Source organism: Pleurodeles waltl, chromosome 12 (assembly GCF_031143425.1).
Source record: "Pleurodeles waltl isolate 20211129_DDA chromosome 12, aPleWal1.hap1.20221129, whole genome shotgun sequence".
In the NCBI taxonomy this organism is placed as follows: Eukaryota; Metazoa; Chordata; class Amphibia; order Caudata; family Salamandridae; genus Pleurodeles; species Pleurodeles waltl.
This window is the reverse complement of record NC_090451.1, coordinates 536,216,845-536,236,313: the sequence shown is the minus strand read 5'-3', so window position 1 is coordinate 536,236,313 and position 19,469 is coordinate 536,216,845. Positions and strand designations below refer to the sequence as shown.

The following is a 19,469-nucleotide window of genomic DNA, read 5'->3' as shown; positions in this document are numbered from 1 at the left end:
TGAGTATGGCGTGTTGATTGGGTGATGTCTGTGTGAGCGTGAACGGGTGGCTGGTTTGGGTGAGTGGGCATGTGGGGAGCTGGTTGCTATTGGTGTAGGGTGTGGGAGAATATAGGGGAGAGTGCATGAGAACTTGCAGGAGGTGCATGTGAACTCTCTTTCAGTGTTATGTGGTGCGTCATGGAAGCAGTGCAGCAAGCAGTGGCCGGGGTTAGGAGCATGCAGGAGCACAGCAGGGTATTGGTGGTTAGAGGAGAACCAGGGAACCTCACGCTGGGTGTGGTCCAAGTGCAGACTGAATTGCCTCAGGGCACCAATAGCGCCTGCTGTGCGTGTCCATTGTTCAGCCGCCATTAAGTCATGCAGTGATTGAGAAATGTCGCTGATGGATCTGTACCAACTTGGTCTCTGGAGTTTCGGCTCAGGACACGACTCCAGGACAGACATGTAAAGAATGTGCCCTCATGCACCTAGAGACGATCCAGGACTGTGAAGTGAAGCTTAATGTCTGCGTACACCAGAAGAAGTCAGAGACCTGGCAGAGGTCCCACTCCAAGTCAAGGGCGCAGACCAGTTCCCTTTCTAGAGGTCATTCTTGTGGCATGTCTTCTCCACGGTCCAAGTCAAAGGAGAAGCATAAGGAGTCAAAGCAAGACTGGATCCTATCCTGCCACTTACTGGCCAAAGAGATATTGGGAGGGTGTCAAGGTGTCAGTCGATCTCACTCCTGATCGTGGATCCCATTCCACAACTGGTCACTCTGTGCCACAAGTTGCCTGGGCCAACAGCAAAGCCAACTCAGATCTAGATCTTTAAGTAGGCTATTCTGCATATTCCGGTGCCGACTTCTTGTCCAGCTCCAAGACCTGCACTGGTTCCTTCTTCATCAATGTCAGTCCCAACTGTGCCGGAGATCAAGCTCCTGCTGATTCCAGTGTAAACTCTGAACAAACTCCCAAACAATCTCATGTTATGATTCTACTCCAGTTTACCTGTTAGACCTGACTGCATTAGGGTGGCCATCCCCCAACTTTTTGCCTTCCTCCCTCCACTTTTCTGACACTGTTTTTGCTGGTTTTAGGACTCTATACACTTTACCACTGCTAACCAGTGCTAAAGTGCATATGGTCGCTCCCTTAAACATGGTAACATTGGTTCATACCTGTAGGAAGTTGGATCTGTATATACTATCTCAAAGTGAGAGATAGTGTGCATAGAGTCCAAGGGTTCCCCTTAGAGGTTGATAGTGGCAAAATTAGATAATACTAATGCTCTATTTTGTGGTAGTGTGGTCGAGCAGTAGGCTTATCAGAAGGTAGTGTTAAGCATTTGTTGTACACACACGGGCAATAAATGAGAACACACACTCAAAGACTTAACACCATGCCAATAGATTTTATATAGAAAAATATTATTTTCTTAATTTATTTTAGAACCACAAGATTCAGAATTTAGGTAAGTACATAAAATGTAAGGTACGAAGGTAAGAAGTATGGAACTTTGAATTAAAACAGTAGTATACACAGTTTTGGCAAAAATGGCAATAAGCTATTTTAAACGTGGACACTGCAAAAATCAACAGTTCCTGGGGGAGGTAAGTAATAGTTTCTCAGGTAAGTAAAGCACTTAAAAGTTCATTCTCCTGAGCATAGGCAGCCCACCGTTGGGGGTTCAAGGCAAATCCAAACCCTCAGCACCAGCAGCACAGGGCCAGTCAGGTGCAGAGGTCAAAGGACGGGCCAAATAACATAGGCGCCTATGGAGAACAGGGGTGCTCCGGTTCCAGTCTGCTAGCAGGTAAGTACCTGCGCCCTCAGGGAGCAGACCCGGGGTGGGGGAGAGGGGGGGCACACACAGGCACACAAAATACTCCCTCAGCGGCACAGGGGCGGCCGGGTGCAGTGTGCAAAGTATGTGTCTGGTTTGTTGTTGAAAACAATGAGGGCCCCGGTGGTCACTGTGGCGATGCAGGCAGGGCACAGGGGGGCTTCTCGGGCCAGCCACCGACTGGGCTAGGATGAGGGCCTCCTGCTGGTCACTCCTGCACTGGTAGGTGGTTCCTCTCGGTCCTGAGGGCTGTGGGTGCAGTGCTTGGTCCAGGCGTCTGGTTTCTTTGTTACCAGGCATTCACAGTCAGGGGGAGCCTCTGGATCCTCTCTGCAGGCATCGCTGTGGGGGTGCAGGGAGGTCGACTCAGGGTGTCCATGTCATTGGAGTTGCCTGGGAGTCCTCTCTGCTGTGTTGGTTGTCCTGAACTTGAGCCAGGGGCATCAGGTGCAGTGTGTGAAGACGCACCCTTCGGGAGTGAGGCGAGAGTCTCTTTAAAGTTGGTTTCTTGTTGCTGTTTTTGAACAGAGCCGCTGTCCTCGGGAGGTTCTTGGTCCTTTGGGTGCAGGTCAGTCCTCTGAGTCCTCAGAGGTCTCTGGTCCCGCTGAATGCGTCACTGTGCAGGTTCTCTGAGTCTGGAGACAGGCGGGGAGGGCTGGGGCCCAAGTCAGTTGTTGTCTCTGTCATCTCTGCGGGGCTTTCAGGTCAGCAGTCCTTGTTTCTTCAGGTTGCAGGAATCTCATTTCCTGGGTTCAGGGTCGCCCCTAAATACTCAATTTAGGGGGGTGTTTAGGTATGGGGGGCAGTAGCCAATGGCTACTGTCCTGGAGGGTGACTACACCCTCTTTGTGCCTCCTCCCTGTGGGGAGGGGGGCACATCCCTAATCCTATTGGGGGGAATCCTCCAAAACAAGATGGAGGATTTCCTAAGGCAGGGGTCACCTCAGCTCAGGACACCTTAGGGGCTGTCCTCACTGGTGGGTGACTCCTCCTTGTTTTTCTCATTATTTCCTCTGGACTTGCCGCCAAAAGTGGGAGCTGTGTCCGGGGGCGGGCATCTCTACTAGCTGGAGTGCCCTGGGGCATTGTAACATGAAGACTGAGCCTTTGAGGCTCCCCACTAGGTGTTAGTTACTGCAGGGGGGAGGTGTGAAGCACCCACACCCAGTGCAGGCTTTGTTTGTGGCCTCAGAGAGCTCAAACTCTCCCACCCCATAGGGTCAGAAACTCGTCTCTCCGTGGCAGGCTGGCTCAGATCAGTCGGTCCTACACTTGAGGATTGGGTAAAATACAGGGGACATCTCTAAGATGCCCTCTGTATACATTTTGTAATAAATCCAGCACTAGCATCAGTGTGGGTTTATTATTCTGAGAAGTTTGATACCAAACTTCCCAGGGTTCAGTGTAGCCATTATGTAACTGTGGAGTTTGTTTTGACAAACTCTCAGCCATATATTTAATATGGCCACACTGTACTTACAATGTCTAAGAATAGACTTAGACACTGTAGGGGCATATTGCTCATGCAGCTATGCCCTCACCTGTGGTAAAGTGCACCCTGCCTTAGGGCTTTAAGGCCTGCTAGAGGGGTGACTTACCTATGCCACAGGCAGTATTTTGTGTGCATGGCATCCTGAGGGGATTCCATGTCGACTTTGCCTTTTTCTACCCACCATCACACAGAATCTGCAATGGCATTGTGCAGGTGTTAGGTGAGGGGTCCCTTAGGGGGCACAACACATGCTGCAGCCCTTGGTGACCTTCCCCGGTCACAGGGCCCTTGGTACCACTGGTACCTTTTACAAGGGACTTATCTGTGTGCCAGAGGTGTGCCAATTGTGGAAACAATGGTACATTTTTAGTGAAAGAACACTGGTGCTGGGGCCTGGTTAGCAGGGTCCCAGCACACTTCTTAGTCAAGTCAGCATCAATATCAGGCAAAAAAGTGGAGGGTAACTGCAACAGGGAGCCATTTTCCTACAATACCCAATTGGCATGTTTGTTCTGTTTGTAAGTCCTGAGTAAAGTACACTACATGTGCCCAGGGCCAGTAGATTGAATGCTACTAGTGGGCCTGCAGCACTGGTTGTGCCACCCCTTAACCATCACTCAGGCCTGCCTTTGTAAGGCTTGTGTGTGCAGTTCCACTGCCACTTCGACTGGGCATTTAAAAGTACTTGCCAAGCCTTAAAGCCCCCTTTTTCTGCATAAGTCACCCCCTAATGTAGGCCCTAGGTGACCCATAGGGCAGGGTGCTATGTAGGTTAAAGGCAGGACATGTACATGCGTGTTTTATATGTCCTGGTAGTGGAAAACTCTTAAGGTCATTTTCCACTACTTCGAGGCCTGCTCCTGTCATAGGATAACATTAGGGCTACCCTCATATACCGTTTGAGTGGTGGATTCTGATCGGAAAGGGGTAACCACATCATATTTAGTATGGCCAGAATGGTAATACAAAATCCCGCTTATTGGTGAGGTTGGATTTTCTATTACTATTTTAGAAATGCCACTTTTAGAAAGTGAACATTTCTCGGCACTTAAAATCAATCTGTGCTTTACAGCCTGTCTTCAATCCACATCTTGGATGGGCTGTTTGACAGCTCCCTTGTGCACTTCACCCAGACAACCACAAACACAGGATACTCAGTCAAACCTGCACTCATCTGCATACTGAATGGGTGTTCCTGGGCTAGGAGGGTGGAGGGCCTGACACCTACATTCCACAGGCTAGTGGCCTGCCCTCACACAACGGACTACCAAACCCCCTACTGGGACCCTGGCAGACAGACCTGTACTGAAAGGGGGCCTTGTGCACTTCCAAACCACTCTTTGAAGTCTCTCCCATTTCAAAGGCATTTTTAGGTGTATAAACTGTGTCTCTGACCCCACCAAGTCAGACACTTCTGGATCTGAACCTGCAACCTGTTGAGAGGAACTGCCTGGCTGCCCAAAGGACTCATCTGGACTGCTTTGCGAAGAAGGACTGCTGCCCTGCTGTTGCCCTGCTGCCCTGTTGCCCTCTGACTTTGCTGAGAAGTGCTCTCCAAGTGCTTGGATTGAGATTGCCTCCTGTTTTCTGAAGTTTCAGGGCCAAAAAGACTTAATCTCTTGAAGGAACTCCTCATGCACCGAAAATCGATTCACAGCCTGCTGGAAATGACGCACAGCCTGCCGGAAACGACTCACAGCCTGCCTTGTGACGAGAAAATCGCCGCACAGCCGAACCGGAACGACGTGGCCCGACTTCCTGAGTGAAGAATCGACGCAGCACCTGCCTTGCCTCCGGAAATTAGACGCACAGCCTACTGGATCAACGCACAGCCAAACCAGAATGGTGCAGCCCGAGTTCCCGGGTGAAGAATTGACAGAGCGCTTGAAGTGAGACTGACAATTTGAAGCATCGCCTACGGGATCGACGCGACGCCTGTGACTTCGCCCCTCATGCCCAGGATTTCCACGCATTGTCCCTGGGTGTCAAAGAGAAACCTGCATCGCAATGAGGAACCAAGACTGTGCGCCGGAATTCGATGCAAAGCCCCTTGCTGGTGGAAAGAAACAGCGCATTGTGTGTTTCACGCCGGTAATTTAGGCACACACCCTATTTTTCCAATCATCTCCTCTGCGGTCTCAGTGCTGGTTATTTTTGACCCAACCAAGGTACTTTGTGAAACCAAGAGACAACTGATTTCTAAGAGTTAATACTCTTTTTAAGCTTACAAAAGTGATATCTGAACGTGTACTTACTGAATTTTAGCATTTTGACCTTAATTTAACCAGAATAAATATCTTTTATTTTTCTAAACCTGTGTGGTGTATTTCTGTGGTGTTTTCATTGTGTTGTTTTATGATTTATTGCACAAATACTTTACACATTGCATCCTAAATTAAGCCTGGCTGCTCAGTGCCAAGCTGCCAGAGGGTGGCACAGAATAATTTGGATTGTGTGTGACTTACCCTGACTAGTATTGTGGTCCCTACTTGGACAATGGTGTATACCTCTGCCAACTAGAGACACCATTTCTCACAGTACCCAACTGCTAGATCGTTTGACTCAGACCAAAGACTTCCTCAGAGGTTTCATCATCTTTATGGCTCGGATTCTGACCAGAATTTGCCTCCACCTGATAAAGATGATAGGGATGATTTTCTGCTACATTATGATGATGATATATATGTGGTCTTGTAGCTCGTGGGATTGATACTTCTTCAGCTACAAGGTTGATTTTGCCTCTTGGTTACCCAATGGAGGAGAGTACATCATTTTTTTGAGTGATTAGACATGCAGATGAGGTTTTGGACAGCTGCCTTCTGTTGAAGTCAGAACAAACGTTTCTTGCCAAGGTTTTGCATCCTGGGTCAGACTCATTTGAGTTCTTACTTCCATTTAATGAAGCCCTGACTGACAGCCTTATGGGCACTTGCCTTATGGGCACTTTTGGGCTAAGCCTTGCTGTTGCCGACCAGTCAACAGGCAAGCGGTCAGATGCCACAGACCGGTGCCTGGTTACCCGGATTTTCTTATGCAGCATCCGATGTCTGAGAGTTTAGTGGTCCAGGCTTCCACTAGCAAAGTAAATCTTAATTTGTTTCCCTTGACTTCCTCAGACAGGAAGTCAAAAACGATTTACACATTCAGGAAGTAAGTGGTCTTCGGTAGGCTGTTACACTCATGCCCTCTAGGACATGACCAGTGAGATCTTTCCTGCGGTCCTGGAGGAGTGTTGGGCCTCTTTGGATCAAACTGTACAGGATGGTCAGATGACACCAAATTATGTAATTAGAGCTGGCCATGATACTACTGATTGCTTGGCGTAAACGTTGGGCACTAGCATGGTGGTTCATTGACATGCTTGGATGTGACCCACTGTTTTTTTTTGGAGATGAACAGGCATCACTTACGGATATGCCTTTCGATGGATCCCCCATGTTTTGCAAGAAAGCCAACTCTGCCCTAAAACGCTTTAATCCGTGCATGCATGTCAGTTTTTGCATCAGTCTCGATGATATATAGACAATGCCAGGCCCTCCACCCCCCAGTCTTTTCATGGTAGGGGATCAGCTAGACATTGCGCGAGTCACCAGCGACAATGCGTTACTCAGTCCCCGGCCCATGCGGAATCAGCTTCCAAACCACTTTAGTTTGCCATAAATGGAACACAACCACCCTGTGGGAGACAGAATTAGACATTTGTCTCACAGTGGCAGTCCATCACATCTGATCAAATGGTCCTCCAGATCATTCAGCAGGACTGTTCCTTCCTGTTTCTCTCCGACCCACGACTACTTCCTCCCAGATTAGACCAGCTTTCGAAGGAGCATATCTCCATTTTGCTACTAGAGGTGCAGGCCTTACTGGCCAAAGGATCCATCAACCTTGGAAGTGGCTATTGGACTTGGAATTGTGGACAGGTTGTTACTTTCCCTCTTTCCTCGTGCTAAAGAAAGGTGGATGCCTTAATCCTGTTTCAGATTTTTGTCTTCTGATTGGCTTTTTAAATTCAAAATGCTTTTACTCACCCGAGTTCTGCCTGCTCTGGATTTGATCTAGTGGATGGGTCCTTGGACCTGCAAGAAGCATACTTTCATGTGCTCATCCTGCAATGCCATGGTTGTTACCTGCGGTTTCAGGTGGGCCAGCAGCATTTTTATTTTACTGTGCTCCCCTTTGGCCTTACCAGCACTCCATAGGTGTTCAGGAAAGTGATGTCGGTGGTCACTATTCATCTTAGCAAGTCTTCCTGCTGTCCATCAAGGGAAGGCCAGTGCAGGTACTCATGGACACACCATGTAGTACTGCAACAAATAGGACGTAGGTGGGGTCCTGTGCTAATAGACGCTGAGTCTCTGAGGTTGGCTGGAGCATCAGGGTATTTCCCTGATCATGAACCAACTGGTGGGATCCCTAAATGCCAGGGTAGATGAGTTCAGCTGGTGGCACCTTGCAGATCACGAATGGTGGTGGCATCAAGGTCATCTTCCGACATTGGGTAGAGCCTTGGCTACTTCTTTTTTTGCCACTGTCAAGAACATGCAGTGTCAAAACCTCTGTGTTGGAATTCCCAAGACGGCTCTCGTATGGAGATCTATTCTGGTTAGAGTAGACTGCAAGACTCCTGTACGCCTTTCTGCCACTATCTCGCCTGCACCAGGTGCTTAAAAATATCAGGAAGGACTGGACTCAAATCATCCTAGTGGCTATAGATTGGGTCAGGTGTTGGTCATGGGCATCTGTCCTCCAATCAGGCTATCACTTCTGGAGGATCTTTTGTTGAGGCAGCTGGACAAGGTTCTGCACTCAAAGCTGCCCAGTCAATGCTTAATCCACCTCACTTTATGAAGAAATATTGCACTCTGATCCCCAATCTGAGCTCAAGGATGCAAATCTGTTGCCAAAAAACAGATTATACTTCATTGGTGAAGATTTAGCCTTTAGAATTGTTACCCTTTGCTTACCCTTATTTAAAGTCATGATTGCATATCAGCAGTCAAACTTGATTACTGCAAAAAAGCTCTGTATTTATGGTATGTTTCACAAACTTAGATATTTAACTGTGTTGACATTCCAATTGAAAAGCAACTTCTTAGAGTTCGCATTAATTTGTTCATGGGGGATATTTGGAGTTTCAGATTTACTCATATTGACTTGACGTGTCCTGATTATTTCTTAGTTCTTCAATGAGCCAGGAAGAAATAACTCAAAGTAGGTGTCTCTAAAGCTATCAGGCCTGGCATATTTCCTTATTGCAATCAATGCTTCCTTTTTAGTTGCTGGTACTTCCAGCTGGACTTTTAGTTTTTGGGATAGATGTGGAACACCTGCTGCTCTAAGGTATGCAGTTTGCCAGTCTTCTGCTTAAAGGAATTCAAAGCTAGGTAGAATTTTTTTAAATTGCTGTATCTACCCTGTGTATCATAGTGGTAGATGACAACCAGACATTTAACCTCCATGATAACTGCCCCACTAAGCATCTTCTTTTAGTTTTCCAGCCAGGAACCTTCCTTGTAACAATTCCTGTTTGATATGCAGCCCCCTGACACTTCAGTGTCCCCCTCCACCAGTATACAAAGGCAAGTTATGCAATACTAATGTGTCTGAAACTCGACCACATTTAAATCCACCTTGCAAATGGAGTTGTTGACATACCTTTGTTCTGTTTATTAGAGTGGATTTAGTTTACTGGCTACTGTCCTACAGGGTCTCGGTGTCTGTAAGGGTTTGATTCTTCAACACCTTGCCTCTGATGCCATGTCTGTTGCGCTCCATTATCTTGCTGGGTTTACTGAATCTACTTCACCTCTCCTAAGTTCTGATTGCCTATTTTTATTGTTCAACTTGTAAACTGATCAGAAAAGGTGGCTTCATCTGCATTAGATCTTCTCTTTTCTAAGTAGGTCTATGGTAAATTTGAGTTCTGTTCATGTTTTGTACATTAGATGCTGGTAAGTCATGATAGAGTTGTAAATAATTGTTTTTAAATATATATTGCCCACTGTAGGATTTCCTTTGACTGTTAAGGAAAGAAATCTCTTTAGCCAGTACATTTGTCTGAAGTCCTGTTTTTGTTGCGAAGTTAGACTCTTGGGGCCAGATGTAGCAAGCATTTTGCATGGTGCAAACTGCGAAAATCGCAGTTTGCGCCATGCAAAATGCTCATCGTGATGCACATTCACTATTTGCGAGTCAGTACCGACTCGCAAATTGTGAATGCGCTTTGCAAATAGGAAGGGGTGTCACCTCCCTATTTACTACTCGCATCGCAATGCTAAATTGCTTTGTTACCGCGAATGCGGTCGCAAAGCAATTCGCAGTTACCACCAGTGTCACACTGGTGGTAACCCATTTGCAAAAGGGAAGGGGTCCCCATGGGACCCCTTCTCCTTTGCGGATGTTGCCCAAAATGTTTTTTCAGAGAAGGCAGTGGTCCAATGGACCACTGCCTACTCTGAAAAAACGAAAGCAAATGGTTTAGTTATTTTATTTTTATTTTGTATCTCGTTTTCCTTTAAGGAAAACGGGCTGCAAAATAAATAAAAAACTGCTTTATTTAAAAAGCAGTCACAGACATGGAAGTCTGCTGTCTTCAGCAGGCCACCATCCCTGTTTGTGCAGGCACTCGCTATGGGGTCGCAAAATGCGACCCACCTCATTAATATTAATGAGCTGGGTCTTTGCGACCCCATAGCGAATCGCAGACGGTGTCTGAGACACCGTTCTGCATTCCATTTTGCGAATCGGAAATTGCGAGTTGCACTGACTCGCAATTTCCAAATCGCAAAATTGGAACTTGCTACATCTGGCCCTAGGTGTGAACAGGTTTGATTTTTTGGAAAACTATTTTGCCTGGGATTATGTGTAGCAGTTACTGGACAGTCTTCTCCTTCAGCATGTGACGGAACTCACTGAAGTCTAACTTTGTTTCTGATGGAAATATCTTCCTGAAGATTCCACAACTAATTAATTTTCTTTCCAGGCTTCAGATTGGTCTGAAAAGCTTTTCCCCAGTAATACCTCTCCACAGATGTGAATGTGCTGCCATGTGTCTCCAGCTGTAACTTGCCTCTGGACATCATCACACTAGAATTTATTGGGCACTAACCTATGCGCTGGGGTTGGTTTGTGGTTTTCTGCACCACATTGAAGTGGTGCCAGAGCTCTCACTTGGAGTCTTGCTAACAAAATTCCTCTGCAATAGACAGCGGCTAGCTCAAATGCCTCTTCCAAATCTTTTAAGTGTGAAGATGCCCTTTTGGAACCACACCACAAAGAAGTGTGGTGTTTTGGTTTGGAGTATGGTGTTGCAGTCTGCGGTCCTTGCAAGTCTGTGCACCCACAGTCTATGTGGAAGCAGGAGGCCAAGTTATTTTTGGCTAATGCTAACAGAGAGATGCCTAAGCAATGTCCTATGCCCAAAGATAAGGCACCTGCAGAGGAATGATCGCCTAAAAGTACTGAAAAAATAAATAAAAATAAAAATAAAGTGGCATAGGAAGGAGAAGTCCCCTTCTTCCTTGAGGAAACTGTCCCATCTCTGCAACAATTCAAAGTCTTGATGTCACTCTTCCTCATCATCGGAGAAGATCCAGACCTCAAAAATATGAGACTGTAATCTCCGGGTCAGTTACTTAACCCAGCCAGAAAGCCTTGCACAGGTCGAGGCCTCCCTGAGTGGCATACTGGACCTGTTCAGGGTGACTTCTGCACCCTCTGTTCTTTCTCTCTCTTCCTTTCCCAATGGGGAGGCATGTTCTTTGAAAGCTTAACTACCTCAGTGGCATTGCCAGTGCACCTCTGTGGACTCTGGCTTTGGCTTCTGGCTTTGGCTTCTGAAGTTGAAGCCTGTCAAGGCTTCACCCCCATTCTGTCAAAGTAACCTCAGCACCAATACAGATGCCACCCATGGACCAGAGTACAATGATGATTTTGAAATCATCAGACAAAATTATTCTTATCACAAAGGAAACGGTTAAATTAAACTTAAATAATGTTCTGTTGGTGGAGTACCTCCATGCGTCTCAGAGAATTGCCCAGATATAGGAGATTTTTGCTCTCACACTGACAGCTTAACAGTGCCTGATTAAAAAAAATAATAATAATTGTTCCAACAGAGTATCAGAGTATGATGGTTCGAAGTCTAATAACTTCCTTCCAAGTTTTAATATTGTTCCGCATGACTTGTTATGGAGCATGGTGGTGGCCCACTGCATTTGGATGGGAGGGTTAGTGCAGGAAAGGGTAAATTATCATGGAGACAAAAGGCCTAGAGAGTGACTCCAACCGAAAGGGATAGTGATACAAGCAGGCCGAGCTGCTTTAAAGTGTGCTGCCTCTGAGGCCATGGGAAGGTAAGCAGCACTCTTTTGCAGCAGCACTGGGTTAAATATTCTGTCTAATTGCTTTAACACTGCACACAAATATCTGGCAAAATCTACCAGAAGATAACCGTGTCATGAAAGCATTGCAGGGAGAAAAAAAAACAGCATTTACCATTGATACCTCAGCTTCTGCTCGGTAGTCCCTTATTTTCACCTGCCTGTTGCTGCGTACCTTGGTGGTGTCTAATGGGAATACTATTAGCGCTGCAAAGCCTTACTGTGGCATCAGTGGCATCAGTGGCATTCAGTACACGCAATCTATAGAAAAACATTTCCCTGCTCGCCCACTTCACTTACAGCCTGCCTCCAGCCTTCCGTTTTTTATATTTAGATATCCAAAATTCCAGTGTCCTAGAAACGTCACCAGAGCAGACATCCCTGACTTCCCTGACCCCTAAGTGTAAGTTTCCTGATTTAGGCCTGAAGCTCAACCCTTGGAGTTGATCTTGCCCTCCGCGGAGGAGAAGTCTAAGATTTTGACTGAAGGCTTGCAAGCCTGTTACTCTGTGAAGCGGCCAGGGTTCCCATTCAGGAAAGCAAGATTGAATCCTTTGATGGCTTCAGGGTAGAAATGCTTTTGAGGCCCAGCAGTCCCCAGACAAATCACCTGATGTCACTGCCCTGCCCTTGGTGAGCCTCATTTTTGATTCTACCCTTACGAGTTAGTTACTTAAAGGGATTGCAGGCATATTTTGTTCTTCAGTGGTTCATAACCTGTGGTCCGGGTACCCCTGGGGGCCTGCGAAGTCTCCTCAGGGGGTCTGAGAATGCTTAGAAAATTAAATCATATTAACTGATAAGGTCCCCAGCTTTCAGTAATGACTCAGTGGGGGGTCCCTGGATTCCAAAAAAGATGGAGGTCCACAGATGTCAAAAGGTTGGGAACCACTGATGCACTTTATTTATGGCACTCATTGCTGTTTCCGTTCTTCTCCACACGTCTAGTTGGTGCATGGAAAAAGGTCAAGGGCTGATGCCAGTGTGCAGGTTGGCACCTGATATCCTCTAGTGTAATCGTGTCCTGAGGTCAAGTCACAGTTAGAGCAGCATGGCTCAGCCTAGCGGCACTGGAGAGCTGCTACTGGGGAAATGCTTTTCTGGACCAATTAGAAACCTGGAAGGATAATTTGTAAGCCAAGGAATCTGTTGGAAGATTCTGTATTTACCAGAAATAATATTACCAAAAGTAAGTAATTTTACTTCTTTGCAACACATTCTCAAAATCTTCCAATGATCTTTTTAAGTTGTTGAACTTGTAGCTACAACTGAGGTGCATTTGGATAAAGTCCTGCTCATCACTACTACACTGCATCATTAGATGGCGCCAATGACTATTGAAGAGAAGACAATGGCATAAACTGGATCCATCTACCTTTTCCAGCTGTATCAAGAAGAGTGTGCCCCCACTAGATTCTAATATAGGACAGGCACAGTCTTCACTAAAGCATGGCTCACTTCTGCCTAAGATCATTCTGTTCCGGCCAAGTCCTGTAGACTTGGGAATGAGCCCCCAGCTGCTTAGGTTAATGAAATACTGCTCACTAAAAAGAAGCAGTGTAAAAAACTAGAGCGCGCTTGGCGAAAACTTACGCTGCTGCAGCAAGAATACAATATATGAACTCGATTAAAAGCTACCAGAAATTGATTAAAAAAGCCAGTGCCGACTTCTATGCAGACAAAATCAAAAACAGCAGCAACCAGTCTAGGGAAAACTTTTCCATTGTGAACGCATGATTACACCTACACCCATTTCCAGATTAGTGGAAACGTCCAATAGCCACTGTGATAAACTTGCAGATCATTTTGTCAATAAGGTCAGTGATATTTATCTTCACTTTAACAACGGTCATGAAACAGTCAAGCCTTCCTCTCTTGACACAGGGACCAGCCACACGCTGGACCAATTGGACTTGATTGACGTAGACGCTATTTCCACCCTAATTGATCAACTGAAATCTGGATCTCTGGGCCACCCATTAAAACCTGACTAGATTTAAAAATTTAAGGAAAGCATTACACCTACTTTTTTAGAACTAGACAACCTCTCGCTGAGCGCTGCAGAAGTACCATTATCATGGAAACACCCAAAGTTTATCCCTCTTCTTAAAAAAAAAACCTTTGGTAGATGCTTCACAGCCAGAAAGCTATCATCAAATTTCCCATCTGCCATTTCTATCCAAGGTTGTGGAGAAGCATGTAAATAACCTGCTAACCAAATTTTTAGAACAAAATCAAATATTGATTGTTCCCAAAATGGATTCAGACCATCACACAGCACTGAAACTGCTCTTTTAACCGTTACTGAAGCCCTTTGCAGTCAAGCAGATGCTGGCAAATCTCAGGCTCTGATACTCCTAGATTTAAGTGCGGCCTTCGACACTGTCTCACATGCGATTTTACTATCTTGCCTATCAACTTGGAGTACAGGGCAAAGCTTTGACCTGGTTTACCTCCTTTTTAAAGGAGCCTTCGTTTCAACTTATATCTCCCCTTTCATTCATCTCAAAGAGCACAGGTAGATATCATCCCTCAGTGTTCACTTCTCAGTCAGATGGTCTTTAGCATTTACGTCAGACCTCTGGCTGAGGTGGTGAAATCCTTTGGAATCTCACTAGTGTCATACACTGGCGACACTCAGCAAATTATTTCCCTGTCAGCAGAGCTGACTGGAGGTTGTATCAATTTAAGAACTGTTTAACAGGGATTGCTAGATGGATGCACAACAGTTGTTCAAAACGTAACACCAGTAAAACCGAGATCCTCCTGTTGAGCGGGCATACCCATCTTTGGAGCGATCAATGGTGGCCGGAAATACTAGAGCTCCAACCTGAACCAAAATCAGTGGTGAAAAACCTGGGGTTATTGATGGATGATTTGTTATCCTTTGAAACTTAAGTCAAGACTCTTATCAGGTCACTGTTTTGGCATCCTAAGGAACTGGCTTTTTGCCGGCAAATACGCCAACTGATTATACAATCCCTTGTCATTTTACATCTTGACTACTACAACATCCCTTACCTGGGCTCAAAAAAACTGTTCTGACGCGATTGCAGGTTGTTCAAAATGCTGCTGCACAATGTCATTTTTCCCTCCCTAAATTCAGCTCTACTTCAGGACTTTTGAGCAAGCTCCACTGCCTACCTATTGAAAAGCACACTAAGTTCAAAGCTGTGTACATCTCCCATAAAATCCTATATAGGCAAGGAGCACCCAGCCTAGCTATTTTCATGCAGTTTTATAGGACCTCCTGAGCACTATGCTCCACTGACCTAAACCTAGCTCACATCCCCATCCTATCAGAGCCAGAATGGGAGGCTGCTCTTTGCATGTCTTAGCCCTGATCTTATGGAACTCTATTCCACTTAACCTTACAAAGATTCAAACTTATTTACAATTCCAGAAGCAGTTGAAGACCTGGCAGTTCTCCAGCTAGGCTGATGATCTTATTTCCCTGCTACTGGTTTGTCTCTCCTGTGATTAGTGTCATGAGGCCTCTTCTGGGGCAGATGTGCACTTTAGAAGTCATTTTAACATAACATAACATCTGATTCTGTAGAAGTCACGTTTTCTCAAGACTCTGACTCTATCCAATTTCAACCATCTCTGTGGATTTTCATTTGTGTGATTTTCTCAAAAGACCTTTCTCCATTAGTGACTGATCACTACCCTTTTTCCCCTCTTCATGCTCCAAAACTCTTTTTGCATGCAAGTTAGTAAATGGAGGTGAATTTCAGATGGCTAAGTGGTAAACGTAGGTCCTGTGCTCAATCTGCTACTGTAACCAAGCTATACATGGCTGATGAGCCCTTATTAGAGCGAAACGGGTCTCTGGTTGCTCGTGTTCTGGTTTGGTGAGGACCTGAACTGGCATTTCCGGCTAGACGTTTCCCATTAGAAGCAGGGCAAGTCTGATTTGCATTTGGTTGGGCCAAACTGAGGTGGCATGGTGAGCAAAAGAATGATGGGTTGGGGAGCTGCCCTAAGCAATTGCCAGTGGTTAGACAAATTGCAAGCATTCCTCCCATCGCCTTTTGTGTGTTTGTTTTAAGTGGTAGCTGATGCAGAGCAGGGTAGTGTGGTTGCTTGTTCTCTTGTCCTTAGATGTGAATCTATGTAGTATGATAAAATCTTTCACTTTCTTCCACCTTCTCTATGAACTGTTAAGCCTCACTCACCATTCACCATCCTGGCCTAAAGGCCCGTACTATTTGTTCTTTCTGTTTCCTGTTTTCTTTTATATGGTTTATTTTGAAGAGGACAGATTACACTTGTCTTGCAATAATTATAACGCTCCTTACCCCCAACCCCCCCCTCCATTGCAGGCTGTATTCCACTTCAGGAGTGCATTAGTTCCAGGGAATCATTCCAGTCTCTTGCCCCAGGATATCTGAACTCCTTCATGTTTTCTTTTAGGCTCAGTGCATGAGCTTCTCTTAGGGCCTGCCAGGGGTTCCACACAAGTACTACTATCACTTCGCCAAATTACCAAGCCGGAAGGAGCCTAGTTGCCATTCCACCAGTTTCTTCAATCAAAATGTGCACTATCGCCCTCAGGTTTACCCTGCAGCTATATTTGCCCTGACCTCTGATTACTGAAAGGATTGTTTGGAACATTGGTTGAAACAGACCAAACAGGCCTGTAGTCTCTAATGCTTCAGAACAGCCTCCTTCTCCATGGCTTCTCACCATTTTCTAGCAAATTGATAGGGGATTCTCACCTGCCTCAATTCCGCACTTGGATTTCTCTTATTCCCTCTGTCCTTGCCTCTTGCTTTAACTGGTAGCCTTCCAGCTTTGGGTCGCTGCCCATGTTTTCTGAATGGACCCCACTTTTGTCACCCACCTTTCTCCCACATGGCAATAGGCTTCTGTGATATCAGCAACTGGATTGCATTTCCACTCTCACCACTGTGGCCACTGCCGTCTTATCACATTCCTTGTCCCAGGCCTCCACCTGTCTACCTTTACAATTCTTCAATAGTCGCCCTGAGGCCTTTTTTACTTTGGGTCGGCAGATAATATACATTTGCGTATTCAGATGTAAAAGCAGGGATTTATGCATAAGTGCATGAGAACTTATTCACAATTTTCAGTTGTGATGTATATGTTGGTGTTTACATTCCAGGTGACTTTGTCTTGTATTCTTCTGCAGGTTAATGGGGATTCCCTGTGAGATCATCACTCCCAAGCAAGTCTCTTCCCTACACCCCCTCATCAATATCCATGACTTGGTTGGCGCTATGCACGTTCCTGAAGATGCAGTTGTGTCTACGGCTGATGTGAGCATGGCTCTTGCTAAAGCAGCAGCGCAAAATGGTGAGCTCTCTGAGGAGTGCATAATATCAGAACTTAAATAAAATATAATTCTGATAGAGACTTCTAGTTGCAGATTCCTTAGCTTAGAATTGCCCCCAGGCATCAGACTGGATCCGGAGATTTTTCTTCGAGCAATACCCTTGCGCGTCAGTAGATGGCGTTGGTCGACTCCGCAGGCATCGTTGGCGTTGTAGTCACCGTGATGACGTCAGGAGTAGTATATAGATGCCTCCTTCACGCAGTGAAGGCAGTTCTTTTCTTTCCGCGCCACGCGCTGATCCAGAGAAGAGCTACCCTGGTCTGTTTTTGACGAATTTGAACATTTTGTCGTGTTTTCCAGTGAGTTATTTGGTGAGTCGAGGATGTCTCGAAGACCGTATTCAAGCCATTCGAGGACTGTCGCCGCATAATGTCAGTGACGGATCCTCATCGGGTTTGTCTGTTGTGTTTCGAGCGTGACCACGACCCGAAGTCGTGCTCCGAGTGCCGGGCCATGCACCCAAAGGCTTTGAGGGAGCGGTCCCTAAAGCTAATGGCAGCCCGACACTCGACTCCGTGTAAGTCCCAGTCTCGTTCGAGAGGAAGGTCTCAAGACCGTTCGCATAGTCATCACCACTCGTCTTCTTTAAAGTCCTTGGGTCAAGGTAAGAAAAAGAAGAAGAAGTCGAAGAGATCCCATCGCTCTCCGACTTAGCCCCGTCACTCGGCTGACGCAGCGAGGGAAGAGCGTCGACAGTCAAGGCCTCAGTCTGCGAAGCCTGCGTCTGGGTCTGCTCCGCACTTCCCCGAGTTTCCCAGAGCGACCCCTGCCCAACATTAAGAATTTTATGAGGCTAAGCGGCTCATTTTTGGGCAGACCGACCCGATACGGCACCTTTGGGCCCGAGGGGTTCGGTAGAGGGTCCTTTGGGTTCCGCGCCGGTGGATTTGGCTCCGGCCACGAGGTCGCCTCCGGATCTGCTTGCGGATCCGCACCAGCGCCGGTCGCACCTTTGAGACCTTCCCCGGCACCGGGTCGATTGTTGGCGCTCCCGACATCGGTAGTGCTCTCTATTGACGTCGATCCAATCCTTATCCCAGATGAGCCGGAGCGGCATCGGCAGACACCGCCTTTGTCTTAGATGGGTCCTATTCACCCCAGGTCGGATTCTGACCCTTTTTCCTATGGGTACAAATTTGGGGAGGGATTGGAGGGGTCCCTGGACCCTTATGAATACCAGGATGACCCTTTAATGGGCTGGGCTCAGGAATTGGGTGACACCGGTGGTCTGGATACTTCTCCTGATGCTGGCATGCTGTAGCCTCCTGCCGTGGCTACGGCGGAGGGAGCGACTTATGGTATGGTGGTCAGTAGGGCAGCTGAGGTCCTTGGCCTTGAGCTTCCTACGGTTGAGATCAGGTCTAATCTCCGGACAGAGGTGCTTCAGCCTGGGGCTTCTACTTCAGAACCCATTTTGCCATTCAATGAAGCCCTTACCGATGTCCTGTTGGGTACCTGGTCCAAACCCAACATAGGGGCTCCTGTGAATAGGACTATCAAACGTTGCCATTGGCCCACTCCGAACGAGCCTAAATTCCTGTCCCAACACCCCACGCCTGAGAGTCTTGTCATCCAGTCTTCCTCTTCTTCAGGTGCATTCCCTTCCGCACCCCCGAACAGGGAATCAAAAAGACTGTAACAATTTGGTAAGAAGTTGATTTCTTCCTCCAGTCTTGCGCTGTGGTCTGTAAACACTGCATGCCTTTTGGACTGCTATACCCACTGTTTGTGGGATATGGTTGCCAAGTCCTGCCGCAGATACCGGAGGAGGCCCGTGCTATCGTCTCCCAAGCTGTGAACGATGGGAGAGATGTGGCAAAGTTCACCATCAGTTGGCTGGACACGACCGACTTTCTGGGCAAGTCGGTTGGTACTAGAGTGGCCTTACGATGCCATGCCTGGCTGCGTACTTGTGGGCTTTCTGGGGATGTCCAACAGTCACTCATGGACATGCCCTTTGATGGCTCCCATCTCTTTGGAGACAAAGCGGGCTCGGAAAGATTCAAGGATTCCCGGGCTACGGCTCGGTCCCTTGGCCTTTCCTCTGCCCCTTGCCCCCCCACAGTCCGCTTTTCGCCCTTTTCATGGCCAAGGGGCTCCCTGTCATGCCCTCCATTCAGCCACTGTGCTACCCATGCAGTCCAGCTTCTGCGTGGCTGGGGATGTGGAATCCCGCGTGGGACAAGGACCCAGAGATCTGCCCAGTCCACCTCTGCCCCCACTGGAGCCTCCAGTCCGTCCCCTTATTCCCATCCAGTTGGCGGCAGGATTCGCCATCACCTGCCTCACTGAGAAACCATCACTACGGACAGGTGGATTTTGCAGATAGTTTGAAAGGGCTACTCCCTCCCTTTCGAATCTGCTCCACCAGCCATGCCTCCATCCTTCAGTCACCTTCCAGAGGATCATT

General features: G+C 47.0%; 1 protein-coding gene across 2 annotated transcripts in view; it reads left to right on the top strand.

The window, feature by feature from the left end:
- The window catches only part of PDPR (pyruvate dehydrogenase phosphatase regulatory subunit), a 685,893-nt gene that overhangs the window by 208,136 nt on the left and 458,288 nt on the right, over positions 1-19,469 (top strand). For both annotated transcript variants that reach the window (XM_069217552.1, XM_069217553.1), the window contains exon 5: positions 16,856-17,019. In XM_069217552.1, the coding sequence (XP_069073653.1) occupies positions 16,856-17,019 (164 nt within the window). The remainder of the gene's footprint in view (positions 1-16,855; positions 17,020-19,469) is intronic.